The sequence below is a fragment of the Carcharhinus amblyrhynchos genome, chromosome 8 (assembly GCF_965287045.1).
Source record: "Carcharhinus amblyrhynchos chromosome 8, sCarAmb.v2.hapA, whole genome shotgun sequence".
Lineage (NCBI taxonomy): Eukaryota > Metazoa > Chordata > Chondrichthyes > Carcharhiniformes > Carcharhinidae > Carcharhinus > Carcharhinus amblyrhynchos.
The window spans coordinates 106,419,565-106,445,097 of NC_137331.1; the positions used below are offsets into that span (position 1 = coordinate 106,419,565).

The window sequence follows — 25,533 nt, forward strand, 5'->3', positions numbered from 1 at the left end:
CTGCATGTTCGCAGCATCAGAGATTGATTCTCTAGAGGACAAAATAACAGCAGCTGGGGTGAAGCTTACACACATCAATGTCAAAGCCACTCATGCACTTCCAACCCCACCTAATGTGAAAGAGTTTGCATCGTTCCTCTGTACTACCAACTTCAATCTCAAATTTATTCCCAAATGCACAGAGACCTTGGAGTCCTTTGAAAGCTGCTGCGAGATGCTGCACAATAGGAATGGAGAATCGCAATGCAACAATATTTTGACACATTAAAGACAAAAATAGTGGGAGTGATAGTACAGTGGGCTTCCTGCTGGGCAGCACAATCTCCATGTTCCTCCGATTCTGGCATTGTCAGCTCTGCACCAGAAATCAGGGTGGAGCTGAATAAATTATGCTAATGGTGATTTCCATGTCATTAGCAGGCCCGGGACTGAAGTCTTCGGACCTGCTAGTGTTTCGCCCTCCCCTCCCACTCCAGCAACGTTTACAACAGTTCCCCACTCATGGGGAGTTGGCGGACTGTCCCCGCTGGAGTGAGAGGAGTCATAGAGGTGCCCCAGGAGGTCGGAGGTAAGAGTGGAGTATCCCCTGGGCATTGCCAGCTTGGCAGTGTCAACCTGGCCCCTGGCACAGCTCAAGAGGCAAAATGCCAATGCCTAAGGTGCACCTTGACAGTGCCCACTTGGCAGTGCCAAGGGAACAGGACTGGGTTTGGGGGAGGGGAGTGGGGCTAATGGGGGGGGAGAGGGAGGGGCAAGATCAGTGTGGGTGGAGGGATCCAGCTTCCATTCTGCACTCGGGCTTGGTGACAGCAGGAGGGAAGCCAGTGTTCAGGGCTGGACATCGGAGTAGGGGTGCATGGGGACTCCAGGGCGGAAGTGGGGAGGGGCTGCCAGGTAGGGGATATTGAGAGTTCGGGACTGCAGGGGGGAGAGGGGATTAAGATCAAGGCGAGCTGGGGAGTGGTGGGGTGTGGTCAAGGCTGGCCTGGTCATGTTCAGGAGGCCAGGTGATGGGTGGGGGAGGATTTGCACGGCCAGTATGCAGAGCCATGGGGCTGGTGAGTGATCGAGTTGGCCAGCGACTGGGAGGCTGGGCAGTGTTGGCTACTGCGCATGAGCCGATCTCCACTATGACAGATTGCGGCATGCACAGTGACCTGTTCAGCGCTACGCTGCTGGCCTCTCCAGCAGGAATAGGCAGCCACTGATTTTTAATGAGATTCATGCAGTGGTACTCTGCAGTGCACAGAGTGTGGGAGATTCATTTTGAAAATCCCGCTGAAAGAAACAGTGGGAATTACTGCAGTTTTTACGCAAATTCGATACTTGGAATTTTTTTGGGAGAACCCCACCTAGTCCTTCTTCCTGTCTTCGCACATTTCAACTCACATACAGGCTGTATGTCACACCAGGTGCATCAGGAAATCCAATTGGAACTGTGCAATTGAGGAAAATGAATGACCAGTTGCTTGAAACTGAACACAAATACTCTACTGGAGAATGGGAAGCATCAACCTGTTTGTGAATATTGGCGCATGTATCTCTGTGGCAGAAAGTTAATTCTCTGCAACGATTACCAAGCTTTGACTAGATCGTTAGGTGCATCGGGATGTGGTCCTCAGCTTCTACATGTCAACAAATAGTAGTCTTCTTTGGTACACCTTTGAGCTTCAGTATCTTGCAGGCTCATGCAATCAAGTAGCTGATATGCTTAGCACTAATACCATTACAGTGACTTGCAACATGGAAGGATATGTGATTACCATGATCCCTCATGCGATAGTAATCTTGTTACTCAAGAGGAGTTGAAGGCAGAATTGGCAACAGTGTATCACAGAAAGTAAGCTAGTATGAACCCACATACAGCCATGTGAGATAGAGGAAGAACTGATCCCATATTATTGTATACACAATAAGCTTGCATCATTTGATGACAACTCACAGAACTCAACTTTAGTCAAAAAATGCTATAGAAACTTGTATCTTTCCCATGAAGGATATCTGGCTGTTAAGATGAACCAACAATCCTGTGACTCAGTCTTCATTATTTTTAATGGGATGTGGGCATTACTGGCTGGGCCAGCATTTGGTGTCCCTCTCTAATTGAGAGCAGAAGGGGCAGCTAAGAGTTCATCACATTGCCACATGGGTCTGGAATCACAGAGAGGCCAGGCTAGGTAAGAGTAGCAGATTTGCTTCCCTATAGGACATTAGTGAATCAGATGGGTTTTATTTGGACAATCAACAATGGTTTCACGGTCAACATTCGACATTTAATTCCAGAATTTTATCGAATTCGAACTTCTGCTGTGCCCTTGGTCTCTGGATTACTAGTCCAGTGGCCACTGCTCCTTGGTGGGCAGAAATAGTTCACTAAATAGAAATATTCATTCAATACCGGGATAGTTTCCTGGAACAGTGTGTGTTGGAGCCGACGAGGGAGCGAGCTATCTTGGATCTGGTGCTATGTAATGAGGCGGGTAGAATTAGGGACCTTGAGGTGAAGGATCCTCTTGGAGAGAGTGATCATTGTATGGTGGAGTTTCTGTTGCAGATGGAGGAGGAGAAAGTGGGTTCCCGGACACGTGTCCTTTGTTTGAATAGAGGGGAGTATGGTAGGATGAGAGAAGAATTGGCGAATGTGGACTGGGGGAGCGCGTTGGAAGGTAGGTCTGCTGAGGAGCAGTGGAGGATCTTTAAGGAGATCTTTCTTGGTGCTCAGCAGAAATTTATTCCGATGGTTAAAAAGGACAGTAGGAAGAGAGGTAATAAGCCGTGGATAACGAAGGAGGTGAAGGAAAGTGTTAAATTAAAAGCGGAGGAATTTAGAGTAGCTAAGAGCAGTGGGCGAGAAGAGGATTGGGAAAGGTTTAAATGTCAACAAAGATTGACAAAAAAGTTGATAAAGGAGGGTAGAAGAAGCTATGAAGCTGGGCTAGCGCTTAATATAAAAAAGGATAGCAAGAGTTTTTATAAATATATAGAAAGGAAGAGGCTGGCTAGGGTGAACGTTGGTCCTTTAGAGGATGAGAAAGGGGACCTAGTGGTAGGGGATGGGGATATGGCTAAGGTCTTGAATAACTTTTTTGTTTCTGTCTTCACGGAGGAGGACGTGAATAATTTGCCGGGTGTTAGCGATGGAAAGGTGGTAGGACTGGAGGGTCTTAATGACATTACTGTTACTAGAGAGGTGGTGCGCGACAGACTGGAGGGGCTGATTGTGGACAAGTCCCCAGGACCAGATGGAATGCATCCGAGGGTTCTGAAAGAAATGGCGGAGGTGATAGTGGATGCCTTGGTGGTTATTTTCCAGACGTCGCTGGATTCCGGGGAAGTGCCGGAGGATTGGAAAACGGCTAATGTTACGCCGTTGTTTAAGAAGGGTGCCAGGCAAAAGGCGGGGAATTACAGGCCGGTTAGTTTAACGTCTGTGGTAGGTAAAATGTTAGAATCCGTCATTAAGGAGGAAATTGCGAGGCATCTTGAAGGGAATTGCTTGATAGGGCAGACGCAACACGGTTTCATTAAAGGGAAGTCGTGTCTGACAAATTTACTGGAGTTCTATGAGGATGTGTCTAGGGCGGTGGATAGAGGAGAGCCGGTGGATGTGGTCTTTCTGGATTTTCAGAAGGCGTTTGATAAGGTACCTCACAAGAGGTTACTGCAGAAGGTCAGAGGACATGGAGTTGGGGGTAGGGTGTTAGCGTGGATAGAGGATTGGTTGTCAAATAGGAGGCAGAGAGTGGGGGTCAATGGGTGCTATTCGGATTGGCGGTTGGTGACTAGTGGGGTGCCCCAGGGGTCGGTGCTGGGGCCTCAGCTATTTACCATTTATATAGATGATCTGGAGGAGGGAACCGAGTGTAGGGTGTCGAAATTTGCTGATGACACTAAGATTGGGGGAAAGGCAAATTGTGCGGAGGGTGTGGAGAGTCTGCAGAAGGATCTAGATAGGCTGGGCGAATGGACCAGGAAATGGCAAATGGAATTTAATGTTGGCAAGTGTGAGGTGGTCCACTTTGGTAGGAAGAATGGTAGGAAGGACTATTACTTACGTGGCGAAAAACTGCAGCAGGCGACGGTGCAGAGGGACCTCGGGGTCCTTGTGCATGAGTCGCAAAAACCCAGCCTGCAAGTGCAGCAGGTGGTCAGGAAGGCGAATGGGATGCTGGCCTTCATAGCGAGGGGGATTGAATATAAAAGTAGGGAGGTCTTGCTGCAGCTGTATAGGGCACTGGTGAGGCCGCAGCTGGAGTACTGTGTGCAGTTTTGGGCGCCGCACCTGCGCAAGGATATTTTGGCCCTGGAGGGAGTGCAGAGGAGGTTTACTAGGCTGATACCGGAGTTGAGGGGGTTGAGCTATGAGGAGAGGCTGAATAAACTAGGCTTGTACTCGTTAGAGTTTAGAAGAATGAGGGGAGATCTCATTGAGACGTATAAGATGATGAATGGGATGGATAGGATAGAGGTGGAAAGACTCTTCCCGCTCAAAAAAGACAGTAGGACTAGGGGGCACAGCCTCAAGATAAAGGGGGGGCGGTTCAGAACGGAGTTGAGGAGGAACTTCTTCACTCAAAGGGTGGTGAATCTCTGGAATTCTCTGCCCGTTGAAGTGGTGGAGGCTGCCTCGCTAAATATTTTTAAGAAGCGGGTTGATGGGTTTTTGATAAGAGAGGGGATTAAGGGTTATGGGGAGAGGGCGGGAAAGTGGAACTGAGCCACGACAGATCAGCCATGATCTTATTGAATGGCGGGGCAGGCTCGAAGGGCCAGATGGCCTACTCCTGCTCCTATTTCTTATGTTCTTATGTTCTTAATATTGCGTAGCTTGTAGCTCAGTGAAAAATCTGTTAAGCAATGTCCCACACTGCTACAACTGACCCCATGGCCAATAAAACCATGGCAACAATTCCAAGAAGATATTTTTGGAATAGTGCAAGCAGCCCCTAGCAATTGACATTTCTTGCTTATTGTTCATGATCTACATAGCAAATGTGCAGAAATCGCACTGATAACTTCCATAACCATTGCATTGATCACTGACATTTTCGACAAGTTGTGTAAATTTTTTTTTGTCTGGAGACTATCACAACATACAATGGACTGCAGTTTGTTTCCAGTTGGGTAAAAAGGTTTCTAGCCAATTTACGGACTTCTTCGACATCTGACATTGTGATACAAGCTGTAATCGAACTGTGGTGTGGAACAATTCAACAGGGAGATCAAGAACAATTTGAGGGCTTGTATGTCACAGGGAAAACATTTGAATGATACATTCACATCCTTCTTTGCACGCGTCAATCCATCCCATTTTCTCTGCCCGAAAAGACACTGGCCAAACCTATTATCTGGTCACCGTTTTTGCATACTGATTTTAGAATAGAATCATAGAATCCATATAGTGCAGAAGGAGGCCATTTTGCACACCAAGTCTGCACCAACAACAATCTCACCCAGGATCTATGTCAGGTTTTTACCCTGCTAGACCCCCTGCACGAAGGGGTGATTTTGCATGGCCAATCAACTTAACCTGCACATCTTTTGAGTGCTGACCATTCATATGCTGTCAATATTATCACCATAAGCAAAAGGGGGCAGCACGGTAGCACAGTGCAACAGTGGCTAGCACTGCTGCCTCACAGTGCCAAGGACTCATGTTTGATTCCCATCTTGGGTCACTGTAGAGTCTGCACGTCCTCCCTGTGTCTGCATGTATTTTTCCAGGTGCCCCAGTTTCCTCCCAAAGTCCAAAAGACATGCTGGTTAGGTGCACTTGCAATGCTAAATTCTCTCTCAGTGTACCTAAACAGGCCCCGGGGTGTGGCAACTAAGGGATTTTCACAGTGACTTCATTGCAGTGTTAATGCAAGCCTACTTGTGACACTAATAAATAAACTTAAACTTAAAGAGGTATTAGAAATTAGAACGTGTACTTTGATAGTGAACACTGCAAGGGAACCATGATTCCAGGCTGGAGATTGGGTTTGCATCAAATGGCCAGCTTGTGATCACCCTCTGGCCCAAAGCAGATCAAGTGGATGCTCGATACTATGATAACAATTCAGAGCACAAGATGCTTGACACTTACATACCTGATGGTGATATGCTATATATATTTGTGTGCAGTGATTATGAGGATACATTTGCTTTACCAATGAATGACTGTGATATTGATCATCTGCCTCATCAGGGTGACAATGTGGAACCACAGCCTCAAATTCATAGATCTCAGTGACCATCATATCTCAAAGACTGTTTCTATACATGTAGTAGACAGACACACTCTGAGCTCTGAGAAACGACTCAATGCATATACATTTGTTTAGGGCAAATTAATTTTATATACAGTCTTTCAGTTTTACAGGGGAATCAGGTGTTGTGTTGGTTTGTTCAATTGTTCAGTATTTTTATGTGTCTGTTGACTGTTCTGTGTGTTGTGTGTTAGTCAAGCCTTTAGTGTGGTTATGGATAAACAGAAACTAAAAGCAAACAGAAGCTGGTAGCGACAGTCATTTTGAAGTATCTGTAATAAAATCCTATTTGACACGCACAAACTGGTGTGTGTCATCCCTGCATATTTTCAAGGTACCTTTTTTTTATTCATAGAATCCCTACAGTGCAGAAGGAGGCCATTTGGCCCATCGAGGCTGCACCAACTACAATCCCACCCAGGCCCTATACCCATAACACCACACATTTACTCTAGCTAATCACCCTGCCCCTAGGGTCAATTTAGCATGGTCAATCCAACTAACCCACACATCTTTGGACAATGGGAGGAAACTGCAGCATCCAGAAGAAACCCATGAAGACATGGGGAGAACATGCAAACTCCACACAGTTAGTGATCCAAGGCTGGAATTGAGCATGAATCTCTGGCGCTATGAGGCAGCAGCGCTAACCACGCTGCCACTGTGCTGCCCACAGTAGTTAATTAACATTTATGGGATGTGGGTGTTACATTTATTGTTCCTCTTTAATTGCCCTTGAGAAGGATGGTGGTGCACTGCCTTCTGAAGCTGCTGCAGTTCATGTGATATTGGTATACTCACAGTGCTGTTAGGAAGGGTGGTTCAGGATTTTGACCCAGTGAAGGAGCAGTTATCTTCCCTAGCCAGGATGATGAATGGCTTGAGTGGAACTTCTAGATGGTGTTGTTCCTAACTGTTCATTGCTTTCAACCTTCTAGATGGCCACAGTCGTGGGTTTGGAAGGTGCATCAGATTACAGATTACAATAGGATGCAAGTTGAAGCCAAATTACTTTTCAATATGAGCTGTGTTGAGTGATGGTACAGTAAATGTAAAATCACTTTTATCACAGCATAATGTTTGCAAGCATCAGAGTGGGTTGTATTTCCTCCATTTCTTTCTGATGAGCACATTCTAGCCGAGTAAATGTATTAGAAAATAACCCTGATGCAAGGTTCAGCCACTGTTACTGTATATCTATTACTTTTCATTCAAAATGAATCATTTGAATTTTGGAAGCAGAAAATGGCCCTTTTCTGGTACTTTAATGAGTTCTTGACACAGTTACGATACATTTTGTGAAATTTTCTCTCTCAGCTCTTTTCTTTCTCTCAAATACTGAAAAGCGCCGAATATTATAAAATCTTTCTCTTCCACATTGTCAGACTCCCATCACATCGCTGATTAGGTTTTCCTGGGAATTTGCACATGCAGTGCTGTTTAAAAGTTACAAATTGTGCTTTTTAACTCACAGCAAATCCTCTTTATGTGAGGGAGAACTTAATACTTAAACACCAGCGATATATCATTAAGTACATCTGGATCCATAGAAATGGGTGGGCAGTGGCATAGTGATATTGTCACTGGACGAGTAATCCAGAAACATGGGGCAATGCTCTGGGGACCCATTTTCAAAATCTACCATGGCAGTTGGTGAAATTGGAATTCAATTAAAAAAATATATGGAATTAAAAGTTTTATGATGACCACAAAATCTTCTGGCTGTTGCCACAATTGTAAAAGTGTTGGTGATTTACAGCATTGTTGACTTTTGTAAAAACCCACCTGGAAGGAAATCTGCCGTCTTTACCTGGTCTAGCCTACAGGTGATTCCAGATTACACAGCAATGTCCTGAAAGACTCTTAAATGCCCTCTGAAATGGCTCAAGGGCAATTTGGACTGGGCAATACATGCTGATGCCCACATCCAATGAATGAATAGAAAGAATAAAAGCCGCCACTGTTTATCTTCTCCTTCTGAGACTCTGGGGCGTTTTCTTTGAACTTATCCTGAGCAGGACAGTGTTTGCATTCAGCTTGTTCTCAGTGGCAGGGCTAGAAATTGAAAGATCAGACTACATTTTTTTTTTCTGTTGCATTGAGGTATGTGTGCAGGAAACAGTTAACATTCAATGCAAAATCATCAATCCATTTATATTTCAGTGCTAATTAGGGCTTTGTATTTTATATTAGAAATCAATACATTCATCAGTGTGTTGGCATTTACTATATCAGAGATTAAAAAGACAGTGTTCCTCAGGGTTTGACTCAGTGGCCTTGTTTAACTTGCTCCATTAGTTTCCCTTTATCACATCAATACTGGTGTACGTGTCCAGTTTTCTGAAGATCGTGTGTCATTTTACCTTTGTCCTGGAGGGCCTATCTCCATGTGTCCTGTGAAGTTCCGTGAAGAATCTTATTAAATACTTTGATGGGTGTTCTTAACCTCCGAGAATTGACTCTCTCGACCCAATAGCTTCATGGGATTGCATTGATTATTTTATTAACATTATTCAGTACTGTGTGGCCTGAGTCTGCCCTAGTACCACTGAGGGGAATTGGGATCATGGGGTTAGACACAAAGGCTGTGACACGGGCCTCCAGGCACCTGGTTTTACAGAGTTACTGGTAACATTTCACCTAAGAAATGGCAGCTGCGGCTGTGAGCTGTTTGCTGACGAGGTGATCTTGTGAGGGTAGTAATGCACGTACAGGGAATATATGCTGGAAATAGGCAGTGTAGGCAGATGAATGATGTCAATTAATGCTAGGGAGTATGGTGTATAACTGCAGTGTGACATGTTGGGAAGTGTGGTGAATTATTGCAGTGCCACATACTGGGGGTTGTGGTGCATCATCACAGTGTCCAGGCTGAGGGGTGTGGTGCATTATTGCAGTGACGCATATTGGAGATTGAGGTGCAATATTGCAGCAACACATGCGAGTGATGCAGTTATTGGGATAACGCATTTGAGGGTGAATTTACTGACCTTGACCATTTGCATGAGGCAATGGAACTTTTCATGGCACTCCACCTAGATTATTGAGATTGGACAACTAGCACTAATAGTCACACAATCAACTCCCATTGCCTTGCCCCTGGAGATAAAGGGCCTGTTTGCTCCTGCAGACCTTCCTCCACCAAGGTTCTCAGTGAAGCATTAGAGAATGTTGAAGCCTGCTCGATGTCTGTTGCACCAGCCTAGAGTGTTGTTCTTGATCACGCTCTCTTCTCCAATCAGTTCCTGTGCCCAATCCAACCAGAAAGTGCCCTTCTTTGAGAGGTGTAGGCTAGCGTTATGCGGTTCCAGCATTGCAGCACATTGGGCCTTCTGTTGAAATGTGCAGCCACTCAGCAGTGTGCTTAGCACTGGCTGAATGTGGTTAGCACCCAAATCAGCAAGCAACACAAAGTTTGCATGGTGCCTATGCTGGAAGCAACAGATGTGAGTAAATTCTGCAATATTAACTGAGACTTACCTAATTTCACAGCCAGGGAGTTTATAAACTCTGAATCAAAGCAAACTCCGGCTTTCTCCGGCACGCACAGTCACCAATTGCAGTCTGGCAATCTGTCAATGTTTGTCGTCTTTTCTTTTTGCTTTCAGTTTATTTTTGGTCAGCTTTTTCTGGAGGGGCTTGGAATGCACTATTTCCAGTTACCACCACGTTTTTGTTACTCTGAGGGGATGTTGATCAATGCAAAACTAGTGATATAACTCAGCGCTCAGTTCTGAAATTACAGTATAGCCTGCACTAAATACTATCGCAATAGCCTTGGCCACACACCAAATGAGACAGAATCTCTTCACTCACTTTCTCCCAGTCAGATTGCATGAGATTTCACAAGGACTTTAGACTGGAATTGCAAAGTGCTTCAAAAGGATTATGAAGATGGTTTGCTTCATAGTCTAACTACATTAGGCCATTGTAAACAGGTGCATCTTAAAATTACTTCCTGGCCCTTGCCTTCATTGCTTTGGCTATGACCCACTGTTCTTTTTTGCCCACTAAGAACCTAAATTGTGCATTTTTATTTTGTGTTTCATTGTTTTTCATCTCTTACCATCAGTCATTGTGGGAGGAATGGGTTTGAATTTATGGGGCATTGACACCAGTATTGGGGTAGGTGGGACCTGTTCGGGCGGGATGGGGTTGGTCTTAACCGTGCTGGGACCAGAGTGCTGGCAAATCGAGTAAAGAGGACTGTAGACAGGGCTTTAAACTAATTAGTGGGGGGGAGGGTGCGAGGGTAGGTGATGGTACGAGGTCTAAAGTTAAGGAGAGTGTACATGTAAGGGAAGAGGCCGAGGATGTCCCAATAATAGAGGGAGTAGGGGGCGTGAGTATAGTTGGTGGCGTTGCGGCAAATAGGGTCCAGGTGAAGGCTGGGATGAAAGCACTTTATCTGAATGCACGAAGCATTCGGAGTAAAGTAGATGAGCTGGTGGCGCAGATCGACACAAATGGATACGATCTGGTGGCCATTACAGAGACGTGGCTGCAGGGTGACAGGGACTGGGAGCTGAATGTACAGGGCTATCAAGTGTTTAGGAAGGATAGGCAGGAGGGAAAAGGGGGGGGCGTAGCTCTGCTGATTAAGGATAGCATCACGGTGGTAGCAAGCGATGATATTGGAGCCAAGGAGCAGAGGGTGGAATCGTTGTGGGTGGAGATTAGGAACAGCAAAGGGAGGAAGACGCTGGTGGGTGTCGTCTATAGGCCTCCGAATAATGATCTGGAGGTGGGGCGGGCTGTTAACGCGCAAATAAGTGCGGCGTGCAGGAATGGGACGGCCGTAGTTATGGGGGATTTCAATCTGCATATTGATTGGTCGACCCATGTTGGACGTGGGGGGCTCGAGGAAGAGTTCTTGGAATGCTGCCGGGATAGTTTCCTCGAACAGTGTGTGTTGGATCCGACGAGGGAGCGAGCTATCTTGGATCTGGTGCTATGTAAAGAGGTGGGTAGAATTAGGGACCTTGTGGTGAAGGATCCTCTTGGGGAGAGTGATCATTGTATGGTGGAGTTTCTGTTGCAGATGGAGGAGGAGAAAGTGGGTTCCCGGACACGCGTCCTTTGAATAGAGGGGAGTACGGTAGGATGAGAGAAGAATTGGCGAATGTGGACTGGGGGAGCGCATTGGAGGGAGGGTCTGTTGAGGAGCAGTGGAGGATCTTTAAGGAGATCTTTCTTGGTGCTCAGCGGAAATTTATTCCGATGGTCAAAAAGGATAGTAGGAGGAGAGGTAATAAGCCGTGGATAACGAAGGAGGTGAAGGAGAGTGTTAAACTAAAAGCAGAGGAATTTAGAGTAGCTAAGAGTAGTGGGCGAGAAGAGGATTGGGAGAGGTTTAAATGTCAACAAAGATTGACAAAGAAGTTGATAAAGAAGGGTAGGAGAAACTATGAAGCTGGGCTAGCGCTTAATATAAAAAAGGATAGCAAGAGTTTTTATAAATATATAAAAAGGAAGAGGCTGGCTAGGGTGAATGTTGGTCCTTTAGAGGATGAGAAAGGGGACCTAGTGGTAGGGGATGGGGATATGGCTAAGGTATTGAATAACTTTTTTGTTTCTGTCTTCACGGAGGAGGACGTGAATAATTTGCCGGGTGTTAACGATGGAAAGGTGGTAGGACTGGAGGGTCTTAATGACATTACTGTTACTAGAGAGGCGGTGCTCGACAGACTGGAGGGGCTGATTGTGGACAAGTCCCCAGGACCGGATGGAATGCATCCGAGGGTTCTGAAAGAAATGGCGGAGGTGATAGTGGATGCCTTGGTGGTTATTTTCCAGACGTCGCTGGATTCCGGGGAAGTGCCGGATGATTGGAAAATGGCTAATGTTACGCTGTTGTTTAAGAAGGGTGCCAGGCAAAAGGCGGGGAATTATAGGCCGGTTAGTTTAACGTCTGTGGTAGGTAAAATGTTAGAATCTGTCATTAAGGAGGAAATTGCGAGGCATCTTGAAGGAAATTGCTTGATAGAGCAGACGCAGCACGGTTTCATTAAAGGGAAGTCGTGTCTGACAAATTTACTGGAGTTCTATGAGGATGTGTCTAGGGCGGTGGATAGAGGAGAGCCAGTGGATGTGGTCTCTCTAGATTTTCAGAAGGCGTTTGACAATGTGCCTCACAAGAGGTTATTGCAGAAGGTCGAGGGACATGGAGTTGGGGGTAGGGTGTTAGCGTGGATAGAGGATTGGTTGTCAAATAGGAGGCAGAGAGTGGGGGTCAACGGGTGCTATTCGGATTGGCGGATAGTGACGAGTGGAGTGCCCCAGGGGTCGGTGCTGGGGCCTCAGCTTTTTACCATTTATATAGATGATCTGGAGGAGGGAACCGAGTGTAGAGTGTCGAAATTTGCTGATGACACCAAGATTGGGGGAACGGTAAATTGTGCGGAGGGTGTGGAGAGTCTGCAGAAGGATCTAGATAGGCTGGGCGAATGGGCCAGGAAATGGCAAATGGAATTTAATGTTGGCAAGTGTGAGGTGGTCCACTTTGGTAGGAAGAATGGTAGGAAGGACTATTACTTATGGGGCGAAAAACTGCAGCAGGCGACGGTACAGAGGGACCTCGGGGTCCTTGTGCATGAGTTGCAAAAACCCAGCTTGCAGGTGCAGCAGGTGGTCAGGAAGGCGAATGGGATGCTGGCCTTCATAGCGAGGGGGATTGAATATAAAAGTAGGGAGGTCTTGCTGCAGCTGTATAGGGCATTGGTTAGGCCGCAGCTGGAGTACTGTGTGCAGTTTTGGGCGCCGCACCTGCGCAAAGATATTTTGGCATTGGAGGGAGTGCAGAGGAGGTTTACTAGGCTGATACCGGAATTGAGGGGGTTGAGCTATGAGGAGAGGCTGAATAAACTGGGCTTGTACTCGTTAGAGTTTAGAAGAATGAGGGGAGATCTCATTGAGACGTATAAGATGATGAATGGGATGGATAGGATAGAGGTGGAAAGAGTCTTCCCGCTCAAAAAAGACAGTAGGACTAGGGGGCACAGCCTCAAGATAAAAGGGGGGCGGTTTAGAACGGAGTTGAGGAAGAACTTCTTCGCTCAAAGGGTGGTGAATCTCTGGAATTCTCTGCCCGTTGAAGTGGTGGAGGCTGCCTCGCTAAATATTTTTAAGACGCGGGTTGATGGGTTTTTGATAGGATTAAGGGTTATGGGGAGAGGGCGGGAAAGTGGAACTGAGCAGCGACAGATCAGCCATGATCTTATTGAATGGCGGGGCAGGCTCGAAGGGCTGGATGGCCTATTCCTGCTCCTATTTCTTATGTTCTTATTATGTTCTTATTATCAGTCATGGATAAAATGGATAGTCAGAGTCTTTTTCCCAAGTAGAATTGTTAGAGATATAGAATGCCTACAGTACAGAAGGAGGCCATTTGGCCCATTGAGCCTGTACTGGCTACAATCTCACCCAGGCCCTATTCCCTTATTTACCCTGCTAATCGTCCTGACACTAGGGTCAATTTAGCATGGCCAATCAACCTAACCCACACATCTTTGGAGTGTGGGAGAAAACCGGAACACCTGGAGGAAACCCATGCAGACACGAGTCAATTACTAGCGGACAAAAGTCTAAAATAAAAGGTGGAAAGTTTAACGGAGATGTGAGAGGCAAGTATTTTGCACAGCGGGTTGTAAGTGCCTAGAAAGCACAGCCATAGGAGGTGGTAGAAGTATATACAATAACAATGGTTAAGAGGCATTGTGACAGATACATCAATAGGCTGGGAACAGAGGGATATGGACTGTGTAGAGGCAAGAGGTCTTTAGTTTAGAAAGTTGTCATGTGTCGGCACAGGCACAGGGCATTTCTCCGTGCCTTATTGTCCTGAGGATGCTCAGCCTTCCCTGTTTCCCTATTATCTAAATTTAGAGATCCGCAGTGCAGCAACCAAAGAGGATGGTGTCGCCACATCATCCCTATTCTCTTCACATAGAAACAATCTTCTGTCTCCAATTTGAGGATCATTGTCCTTAATTTTGATATTAACATTCACAGCCAATGTTTGCGATCACCTCCTCAATATCCACACAGCCCCAGCCCCGTCAAGTCTATCTCTACCCAAGTCTGCAATTTCACAAACAGTCTGTCTATGCTTCTGTGAAGCCATCCGAAACTCTGTTTCATGTTGCTCACTTGTCCACTTAGACCCTTGTAGTCCGAACCAGAGCCTACTGAATTGCAAAAGACATTTAGTGCTTGATTGAGGGACAGGGCATCAGGAAGTGGATGGGGAGGGTGACTGTTAAAGCCACCTCCTTGCCCCTGCTTTTGAGTCCCCCTTCACTCTGAAATCCCCACCTTCCGATTTCCCATCCCCCGAGATTTGAGATCCCTCCCTGATCCTGATCTTGGGCCTCGGTGCATTACTGTATTGGCAGCAGCCACTACCTCCCCGATGTTGCTGCCTGCAGTGGCAACTGCCAGTTTCTGATTGACTGGCAACTCTGAGAGGGCAGGACTCCTGACCTCGAGGTCATTGATCCATCACTGCTCATTTTATTATGTATTTAGTGAATGCGAATCCCCAAAACCATGCGATAGCCTCCACGTTTGCTGGGTTTAAGGTGATTAGTTTGCCATCCAATCTGTAGAGAGGTAATGTCCAGCATTGCTTCTGTCTTTTCGTGGGTACATAAGAGATATGTACGGAGGGCCCAGCAATGGATTTGGCTGCACATGGGCTCTGGCCTGCCCTGAACCTATTTAGCAAGGACCATTGTTATCATGGCAGCTCAAAGTCTGCCATTTGGCAAATGGGGTTCGCCACAAGGAACTTGTCAATGGCTTCATGTATTTCCCACTCCTTGTTCCGTAACATCATAAAATCCCTACGGTGCAGAAAGAGGCCATTCATCCCATCAAGTCTGCATCTACGCACCGTCAGAGCAGCCAAGCCCAACACCACCCCTTCAACGTAACTCCACACGTTTAACCCACAAATTCACTTTAGCTACACATCTTGGGACACTAAGAGACAATTTAACATGGCCAGTCCACCCATCCTATACAAATTTTGACTGTGGGAAGAATCTGGAGCACCCGGAGGAAACCCACACAGACACGGGGAAAATGTGCAGACTCCACACAGACAGTGACCCGATGCTGGAAACGAACCCAGGTCCTGGCACTGAGAGGCAGAAGTGCTAACCACTGTGCCAGCCAAAGGATGTCTGCTTGTAGATCTTGCCCAGGGAAGGTGCTCCATATGAGCCAGTAGGTGGGCTAAACAGATCATTGTGGGATGGCAAGTGAAGGTGGTTTCAACCTGCTTGTGGGTTTTCATCAGTCAGCGGATGTTAGTGCCTGACAGGCATTAATACAGCGGACCTCCCTGAAAAGAGATAATGCAAAGCTCTTGCCAGCTTTTCAGCTGTCAGTTGAGACCCCCACTGTTAACTATCACCTGAAGATCCGCTGAGGTCTATAACAAAATAGACTATACTGTAACTCAATTACTGTCATTCCTATAATTCAGACACGGCTTATTCATGTTCCACAGGCAGTACTTACTTCAGGTTCTTTCATGCTTAGATAGAAGTTCAGGACAGTTGCAATACATTATCTGATTTAGAGGGAAATGTACTGTCAACTGAGTTATCCAGCAACACAGGCAGCATCAATAAGAGGCAACAAAAAACTGTGTAAGTAATGGCTGGCTGCAAACCTGAGACTGTAGCTATCAATCTTTTGGAGTCCAATATACACAGAGCTTTCATCCTTGGATAACTGTAAGGTATGAGATTTTCACTCATCAGGTATACCATGGCTAAAGGCTACAAGTCGAGTACGTGACGTGAGATACACAAGTGAGATGAGTATGTTTTTTGTCTATTTGATTATCCTTTTCTCCACTTCTTTCTCTTACTTTGCTCTATCCTTTCATTTTCATTTTGTGTCCCTTTTTCTGTATGTTCTTTGCTCTTTCATGGGATGTGGGCTTCACTGGAAAGACCATCAGGGGAGGCAATAGCCTAATGCTGTTATCGATGGACTATTAATCCAGAAACTCAGCTAATATTCTGGGGACCCAGGTTTAAATCCCACCTTGGCAGTTGGTGGAATTTGGATTCAATAAAGCTACCTAGAATTAAGAATCTACTGCTGACCATGAAACCATTGCCGATTGTAAAAGCCCATCTGGCTCACTAATGTCCTTTAGGGAAGGAAATCTGCCATCTTTAGCTGGTCTGGCCTACATGTGACTCCAGAGCCACAGCAATGTGTTTGACCCTCAACTGCCCTCAGTAATGGCTTAGCAAGTCACTCAGTTCAAGGACAACTGGGAATGGGCAATAAATGCGGGCCAGCTAGCGATGTCCATGTCCCATGAGTGAATAAAAGAAAATTGTTGCCCATCCCTAATTGCCCTTGAACTGAGTGGCTTTCTTGACCATTTCAGAGAGTATTTAAGAGTCAACCACTTATTGTGCGTTTGGAGACACTTGTAAAGCAGACCAGGTAAGTGTGCAGATTTCCTTCTCTAAAGGACATTAGTTAATCAAACGGGTTTTTACAACAATGATGGTATTTTTGTAGCTACCACTACTGAGACTAGCTTTACACACCATATGTTATTATTAACACAGAAACATAGAAGATAGGAGCAGGAGGAGGCCTGCACTGGTGGAGTTAAACATTTTAACTTTCGCAACCTTTTTGGCAAGAATATTAAATTTGATTACCCACCTACCCAGTGTAAATAGGTTTGATTTCCTCTCCAGTGGGTAAAGTGTATTTAGTACCTATAATTTTATCATGCAGTCTAGAGGAATATAGAACAGAGAACATAGAACAGTACAGGCCCTTCGGCCCTCGCTGTTGCGTCGACCAGTGGAACCAATCTAATAACCGTCTAACCTAAACTATTCCGATATTATCCATATGCCTATCCACAGACCATTTGAACGCCCTTAAAATTGGCGAGTCCACAACTGCTGCAGGCAGGACATTCCACGCCCTTACTACCCTCTGAGTAAAGAACCCACCTCTGACATCTGTCCTATATTTATCACCCCTAACCACAAGGGGTTCACTTAATTCTTATCTATGTTTGATTCACTGTTCTCAGTTTGGCCACAGAACTGGAAGCTGAACAATCAAATCCACCAGCATTCCTCTTCTGGTTGATTGCTGCTGGAAGGTGTGGCAGGGAACATTAGATGTGAGCAGGATTAGGTTCAATCTTGGTTCCCCTGTGACTCACAGGACTGAATTTCATGCAAAAAAAAATCAAAGTGCCCAGTTAGCATGAAAATGGGAGAGTTGCAGATCCATTTTTTGGGTGGGTTTTTATGCCCGATCTTGTGCACACAGTGGATGAAAAAATGGGCTAGGCTGTTTCTAGCTCCTACAGGTAGTGGGTGGGGCTTAATTTGCCAGCCAGCAGCAGAGGTAGCAATTGCACATGTGTGCAGACTTCTGTGCCTGCACACGCGCGATTTCAGCAGCAAAGGGCTGACAGAGAGAGAGAGAGAAAATTGTCAGGCCTCTGTTCTTGCAGTTAGCCTGAACCCAGGCACCACCCCGCCCCCCAACAATTACAGGAACCCATGGCCAATCGCGAGCCCTACACTGCCGCTGCCACCCAGACTGATTGTACCGCCCCCCTCCCCCCCCCCCATCAATCATGATGCAGAGCAGTGATGACTCCCCTTCCCACCACTGATCACCTGCAGAGTGCCCAGCAGGCCCCCCCTTCCCTCCTTGATCAGGCCACCCCCACCTGGCCCCAGCCCACCATAGGCCCAGCTCCCATACAATCCATCAGGCCCCACCCCATACACTCTTCAGCTCTCATCTCCCATGGGCGATGCCAAGATGCCAGGCTGGCAATGCCAAGATGCCCTTGGCATCCTGAGGGGCCTCAATGGCCTCTGGTTCTACCAGCAAGGGCAACACAACTGTTCCCCATTCGCAGTGAGGAAGAGGTGTTTTCTCACCAGAGACAACCTCTCCCAGCAAGGCCATAAAGGCAAGTGAGCCCTGAGGATTCAGCGCAGGGCTCACTTAAGGCATGTAAATCATCATTTCAATAAATTTAAATATATTGTTGAGCCTCTTGCTGGAAATGGCAATAGGCCTACCCTGCCAGAAATCCAGTACAATTACGGGAGCCAAGAAATTGGGTGCCATCCTCTCGTGCGATTCTCCCGATTCATTCTGCCCATCAATGGGTGGCGCAAACTAGTAAAATTCTGGCCATTGAGTCATTATGATACAGAAGGACACCATTCAGTCCATCAAATTGACCCTAGCTTGCCATAAAGCAGTCCAGTCAGCCCCATTCCTCTTCTCTTCATCCTTAACCTGCAAGTTTATTTCTTTTAAGTATCCACGCGATTTTGAAGTCATTCATCCTCTCCACTTCTAACACGTTTGTAGATACTGAGTTCCAGATCATTATGATTCACTGAGTAAAAAAATGTTCTTCCTCCGATCCCTTCCAGGCATTTCTTGCCATGAATTTTTAATCTGTGCCTCTTAGTCCTTGAAGAGTCAGCTAATGGAAACCATTTTAACTTGACTGTCTCATCTAAACATGTCATGATCTTATTCATCTATAACAAACCTCTCAACATTCATTGCTCCAAGGAGAACAACCCTAGCGTCTCCCACCGATCCCTGTAAGTAATATCCTTCGGGATATTCTAGTAAATCTCCTCTACGTCACCTGAAGGGTCTTCATATCTTTCTTAGTCAGAGAGTCATAATGGTTCAGCATAACTCCCTGCTTTTGTACTTAATACTTTGGTTTGTGAAGTGAGAGATATCCATGTGTTTTGCTGGTCACTTTCTCAATATGAGCTTCCACTTTCAAAGCCCCTAGCAATGAAGCTGGCAAGGGCCTGAGTGCTGACAAAAATTGCCAGAAATGGGAATGGGGGTGGGAATCATGGAATTGTGTTCCGCTCAACCTAACGCTACTGAACTCCAAAAAAACTCTGTACAAGACTTGGGATATGTCAGGGAGCAGGTCAATACACCTTTCTTGGATAGCAAAGGACATGAGCTAAAGAATGCCATGCACATATTTAACATCACTTCCTCGATTCCATATCCAGTGCTCTTAAGTACAAAAGCAAATAATCACACTGCTCCCTCAGCCTTTCTTACCTCCACTCACAAATTGGAACAGATTCACCAGAACAATTCAAATTCATAAGTGGCAGCCTCAATTCATGCCAGAGTCTGAAGCCATCCCTCCTTTTAAAATCTTACTTTTTCGAATAATGTTCCGTCACGCGTACCCCAAGCACATGGAAATGAGTCGCAAGTTACGCAGTGGAAAGAGTTCCACTGTGCCACATTTAGCAAATACTTAGAGCAACCTAACAATTCACGAGGGGTGGAAAACACTTCCATCTCCTCGCTGACCTCTTGCTATTGACCTACGTGTAACTGTGACCCTACTGTGCCTTTAACAAGGGTATTTTTAATCATGTATAAGCAATCACTGAGCTGTCTGATTAGATGTCCTTTTATTGCTGCTTAAACAATTTACTGGATTTTTGTTTCACTTTACCTGGGCATAATGCACTCTCTTGGAGTTTACCACCTTTTTGGAATTGTTGGGGGGAAGAATGATTGACTGATCAGGTGGGGCAGTTTTTTCATCACAAGTTCTTTCACTTTCAGTTTTGGTTTCTGGCTAGTTAGAAGGCGTTTGGACTCCAGGCTGGTTGTTGCAGTGTTTTGTCTCTCCCTGGTATTAGAAATTCTGCTGGCTAGTTGGATGCAGTCTTTCTTTCTTTCTTTCCTGGAGTGAAAATTTTGCTGTTGGTGGTTTGCTGGATAAAGGCAAACAGTGGCTCCATCTCTACCTCAGGATGCTGGGAGTTCCAGAATGGAGAAATCAGAGTATCAGCTCTCCATACAAAGGACTAATTCACAGCAGGTGTTGCGGAGCTGAAAAATCACATAAGCATATGTATTTTCTGTGCTAACCCAAAACCGGTGGTATATGTTGGGAAGAATGTTATGTTTTTTTAAATTCATTCATGGGACATGGGCATCACTGGCTGGCTAGCATTTATTGCCCACCCTTACTTGCTCTTGAGAAGGTGATGGTGAGCTGCCTTCTTGAATCGCCGCAGACCATGTTCTGTGGGTTGACCCACAATGCCATAAGGGAGGGAATTCCAGGATTTTGACCCAGCGACTTGCAAAGGAATGGCGATATATTTCCAAGTCAGAATGGTGAGTGACTGGAAGGAAAACTTGTAGGTCGTGGTGTTCCCACATACCTGCTGCCCTTGTCCTTCGTGGTTATTTTATTTTCATGTTTGTAATTGGTAAGAGTTACTAATAATTTTCTTTCTGTGTGTTAACTATATTCTTAAATAAACTTCGTTTGATAAAAGCTCCCTCGTGGGTCAAAGAACAAAGAACAACCCAGCACGGGAAACAGGCCCTTCGGCCCAACGAGCCCACGCCGCTGCATCTTCCTACACCTACTCTGCCCTGTGTGTATGTGAGTGGAACCCCTCACTTGAATTATACTTGGAGTGAAACATCTTTTGCTTACCAGTACCAAAATTCAACATGCAAAACTTATGTTCTAGGCTGACTTCATTAAACACCTTGGAGTTTCTGACCTGGATCATAACAGTAATTACAGCAAGAAACGTCAGCTATTCAGGACAATCATACATTAACTTAATACTGTTACTTTTTACATCCATGCCACAGCCTCATACTACCTGCATGGCCAATTTAAAATTTCAGGAGCTTTTTAGTTTCATTAGGCAATGCAACCCAGGCTGGACACAGGTAGCCCCAGATTTAAACCTTGGAAAACCTTGGCAGGACGAGGCCTGGGAGATTTCTGGAAGGAATTACCTGGGTATTGACAACTGGACAGTAAGAAATTTGCAGAAGAAATTGAGTCTAGAATTACATGAACAAAATTATCAGCAAATGTCTAGATGTAGCAGAGCTAGACACGGTCGACATTTAAAGGTGGACTCATTGATCTTGGATAGGATGTAGTATTTGAAACGTAGCCAGAAGTCATATGGAACTTCATGGAACATAGAACATTACAGCACAGTACAGGCCCTTCAGCTCTCGATGTTGCGCCGACCAGTGGAACCAATCTAATGACCCTCTAACCTAAGTTATTCTAATATTATCCATATGCCTATCCAATGACCATTTGATTACCCTTAAAGTTGGCGAGTCCACAACTGCTGCAGGTGGGGCATTCCACACCCTTACTACCCTCTGAGTAAAGAACCTACCTCTGACATCCATCCTATATTTATCACCCCTCCATTTAAAGCTACGTCCCCTCCTTCAGGTGTATAAATCTTAATCCAGTCTCAATATTACTAAAATCCAAAACCTTTTATTGGGGTAATTAATACATTTTAGTGCACTTGGGTCAATTCAACGTACTTTATGTAACTTTTGATCGGTTGCATTTTATTTAATTGAAATGTGTGCAGGCAGGATTTTCGAGGCCTGATGGGAATGGCTAGGCCTGGAATTTCCTGCACTGCCCTGGTTATTTGCCAACCGTTGGAGACATTTTGTAATGAGCCTGGATGGGGTTGAGATGGCTGCTCGCTCACAAGGGGTGGGTAGCAGAATGGGCTTATATGTTTTGTTCGTAGCTGTGAAAAAATGTACAAATGTATGTGACAAGCTAGGGACGGCTAAGCAATGATCCTTAAAAGAACTACTACAAGGATGGACCAAACAGGTAAATATAAAAATATTTTTGAACATGGAACCAGGAGGTAAAGGAATAATCAATCTGACTCCACATCATGACCACACATTATTGCTGGACCTCTCCTAAGCATATGCCCTGTTAATATGGAACTACCTTGAACCCTAAGCGATGCTGCCAGTTCCTTCCTGAGATGATTTAATAATTAGTTGTTCATGGCACAAGAGATGAGCATGGGTTTTAATTTTTGCTTGGGAATTATCTTGAAGCAGTGAATAGATTTATAATTTTCTCAAATTAAGACTTTGACAGATGGAAACTGAATGCACAAGCTTAAGGTCCCAAGAAATTAAAATGCAGAATACTTTTTTCTCTAATCTCCTGGGATTTTTAATGACAATCTGACTTCACAAGAATAAGCTTTGTTGGCAAAACTATGTTCCACTTCTACCAGCATGAGATTTAAACTAAATTCCCAGCATCTGGCTGGCAGATCAACATTACAGCAATATGTTAGTCACCCTCATTGTGCAAATTTGTGCCTGTACCATCTTGACAGGCACATTTTGGGCACCCTCAAAGATAGTGACGGCTTCATTGAGGTCCATAGGTCAGATTCTAGTAATTGTGCCTGCAGGTACAAACACTGAAAAATAATCATGTGATTGAGCCATATTGGAAAATGAGGTCCACTGGAAAAGTATAAATAGGCCATAATTTGTTTCTTTATTTAAAGCACAGCTTGCAGTTTGTGTTTGAGCATGGTATTGATGATCTTTAAGGAGGGTTGTCATAATTTATATGTTGACGAGGATAAGTGAGGTGACCTAGAAATCTTGAGTTTTATTCATAGCTATGAAAAAATGTATAAATGTATGTGTAAAGCTTGGGACGGTAGATATAAAAGGAATACTGCACAACTGAACGCAAAGTAAGCCTCACGATTAGACACCTGTACCTGGAGTGTTTCCATTAAAATAGCTCCTCTTTTCAGAACACAAACTGAAGGCCTCCACTCCAGTTTTAAAGAGGGTAGAGATTTTTCCAAAATCTGCCATCTAGAATTGAATTGAATAGAATTGATTTATTATTGACACATGTATTGGATTACAGTGAAATGATTTGCTTTTTGTGTGCTATACGAACAAAAGTTTGTGAGTGTCTGGAACAAGCTGCCAGGTGAAGTAGTAGAGAGGCGGGTACAATTTTGTTTTTTAAAAAAATCATTTAGACAGTTACATGGGTAAGATGGGTATAGAGGGATATGGGCCAAATGCGGGCAATTGGGATTAGCTTAGGGGTTTTAAAAAAAAGGGTGGCTTGGACAAATTGGGCCGAAGGGCCTGTTTCCGTGCTATAAACCTCTATGACTATGACTCTAAAACATACCACCTGTAGAGGACACAAGGGAGAAGGAAAGGATAGGGTGCAGAATATGGTGTTGCAGTTAGACTCGAATGATTTCACATGAATGTTCTAAAATGATTGAAATTAGAGTTTAGTGGGAAATCCCATGGAGTGTTTTGGACAGTGGCTGACAATTTTTAAAATTTCTTTCAGAGAAGAGCTCGGAAGTTGAAATGCTGCTTCATTCTGGCTGGGATGTTTATTTTGTCTGTAATCATCATCATTATTGTAGTTTCAGTAAAGCACTGAATGTGGTACAATACACTTACAGGTAAGGGCTCTGTTTATTTTGTTTTGTAACTTAGTTGCAAAGTTACTTCAAGATGTAAGCTATAATTTACACTTGCCAATATTGTTCATGTCTGAAGCCATGTTTCACTTTGATAATGTGTTCAGTGAGCCTTTGGATTTTAGTTTGAGAGCTTGTGTTAAGTTCAGCTGTAAGTGGAAGCAAATACGAGTTTCTAACCACCAGAAATACCTAATCTTGGCCTCTTTGACCTGCCCTGTAGATGGCATTAAGAGTTGGTTCTAAGTAAATTTTGTATTTAGATTAATGTCACTGGAAAGGTTATTTGAACATCCATTACATCCATTTTAAGCTAGTGGTGCTGTTCAAATGTTGTGCTTGGCCAAATAATGGGCTAGATCTTTCCATTATTGGTTGGCTGCCTATGGGTAAAATCGGAATACAAACATGGTAATTAAACATGGCATGACAAGTCACTTCACATGCCAGTTTTCAGTGGTATTTTGTGCATGGAATTGGCAAACTAATTGTCCTCAGATGTGCTGACCTGCAGTCATCTGCTGTAGTCCTGGAATGAGTCTGATGTGCTTTGGACCATGAGTTGCAAACGGCAACTGCATTTAGATTCATTGGATAAAGTACAGAAATTGGAGCAATGATCCAATTGGGACAGAAGTAGAGGGAAATGGAGTAAAATCATTCAGCCATTTGAATGTGTTCTAATATTCATGACTGATATACCTGAATCCAATTTTCTCCATATCCCTAGGTGCCCAACAGAAACCTATCTATCTCAGTCTTGAAAATATAAATCAACTCAGCATCCATTGTCTTGTTTAAATTCATTCTTGGAATGTGGGCGTCATTGGCTAGGCCAGCATTTATTGCCCATCCTTAATTGCCTTTGAGAAGGCAGTAGTGAGCTGCTTCCTGACCCACTGCAGCCCCTGAGGTGTAGGTACACCCACATTGCTGTTAGGGAGGGAATCTCAGGAATGTGACCCAGCAATAGTGAAGGAACGGCAATATAGTTCCAAGTGTAGCCACAAGGGGAACTGGAAGGTTCACATTTTCCCAGGCAACTGCTGCCCTTGTGCCCCTAAATGGTAGAGTTTGGGGTTTTGGAAGGTGTTGCCAAAGGAGCCTTGATAAGTTGCCAAAGAGAGACTTCCAGATTCCCACTACACTTGATGTGAAAAAAAAACTTCCTAGTTTACATTCATGGCTTTCATTTTAAGAGGATATCCTTGTGTTCTGGATTCCTGTACCAGAGGGAAGCAAAACCTCTGCTTCTGCCATTTTAATTCCCTTAATCATTTTAAAGACTTTGATCATATCACCTCAAAGCACTCTAAATGCAAAGAACACAAACCAGATTTATGCAACCGTTCCTCATATTATGATTGTATCAGACTGCAGAATCTATGCTGCACAACCAAGCTCAGTTTGTCTTTTTCTGAGGTTTGTTGCCCTAAATTGACCATAATAGTCCAGGTGAGGTCTCACCAGGACTCTCTACAACTGAAGCATAACTTCCTCATCTTTGTAATTCAGGTTTCTTGAGATAAATGCCAGCACTCAGTTAGCCATATTGATTACTTGTTGTACTTGTGTGGTGGCAGTTAAAGATCACTTTGAGTAGATACTGATCATCTTCTGTACACTCGAATATATGATTCCCTATTCCTTCAAGCAAAGTTATTACCTCTGGTGTCCTCTAAGTATCCATCCATAACTCCCTCCTGTTTCTGATCTATGAACTGTCCCTGAGTGCCATTTTTTCACATGCACTGACTTCACCCATCACTTCTCTTAATTCCTCTGCTGTTGCCATATTATCGGAATGATTATCCACTATTCGGTGTTGGGTGAGCAGAAACTTTGCCCAGTTAAATATTGAGAAACTTGAAGCCGTTGTTAATGTTCTCCATTCCAAA

The 25,533-nt window shown here is 44.7% G+C and overlaps 1 protein-coding gene across 4 annotated transcripts in view; it reads left to right on the forward strand.

Moving 5' to 3' along the window:
* Positions 1-25,533, forward strand: part of tsnare1 (T-SNARE Domain Containing 1) — a 735,823-nt gene that overhangs the window by 706,528 nt on the left and 3,762 nt on the right. For all 4 annotated transcript variants that reach the window (XM_080194990.1, XM_080194988.1, XM_080194987.1 and 1 more), the window contains one exon: positions 23,500-23,617. In XM_080194990.1, coding sequence (XP_080051116.1) covers positions 23,500-23,595 — 96 coding nt within the window. In that variant the 3' untranslated portion in view covers positions 23,596-23,617. The remainder of the gene's footprint in view (positions 1-23,499; positions 23,618-25,533) is intronic.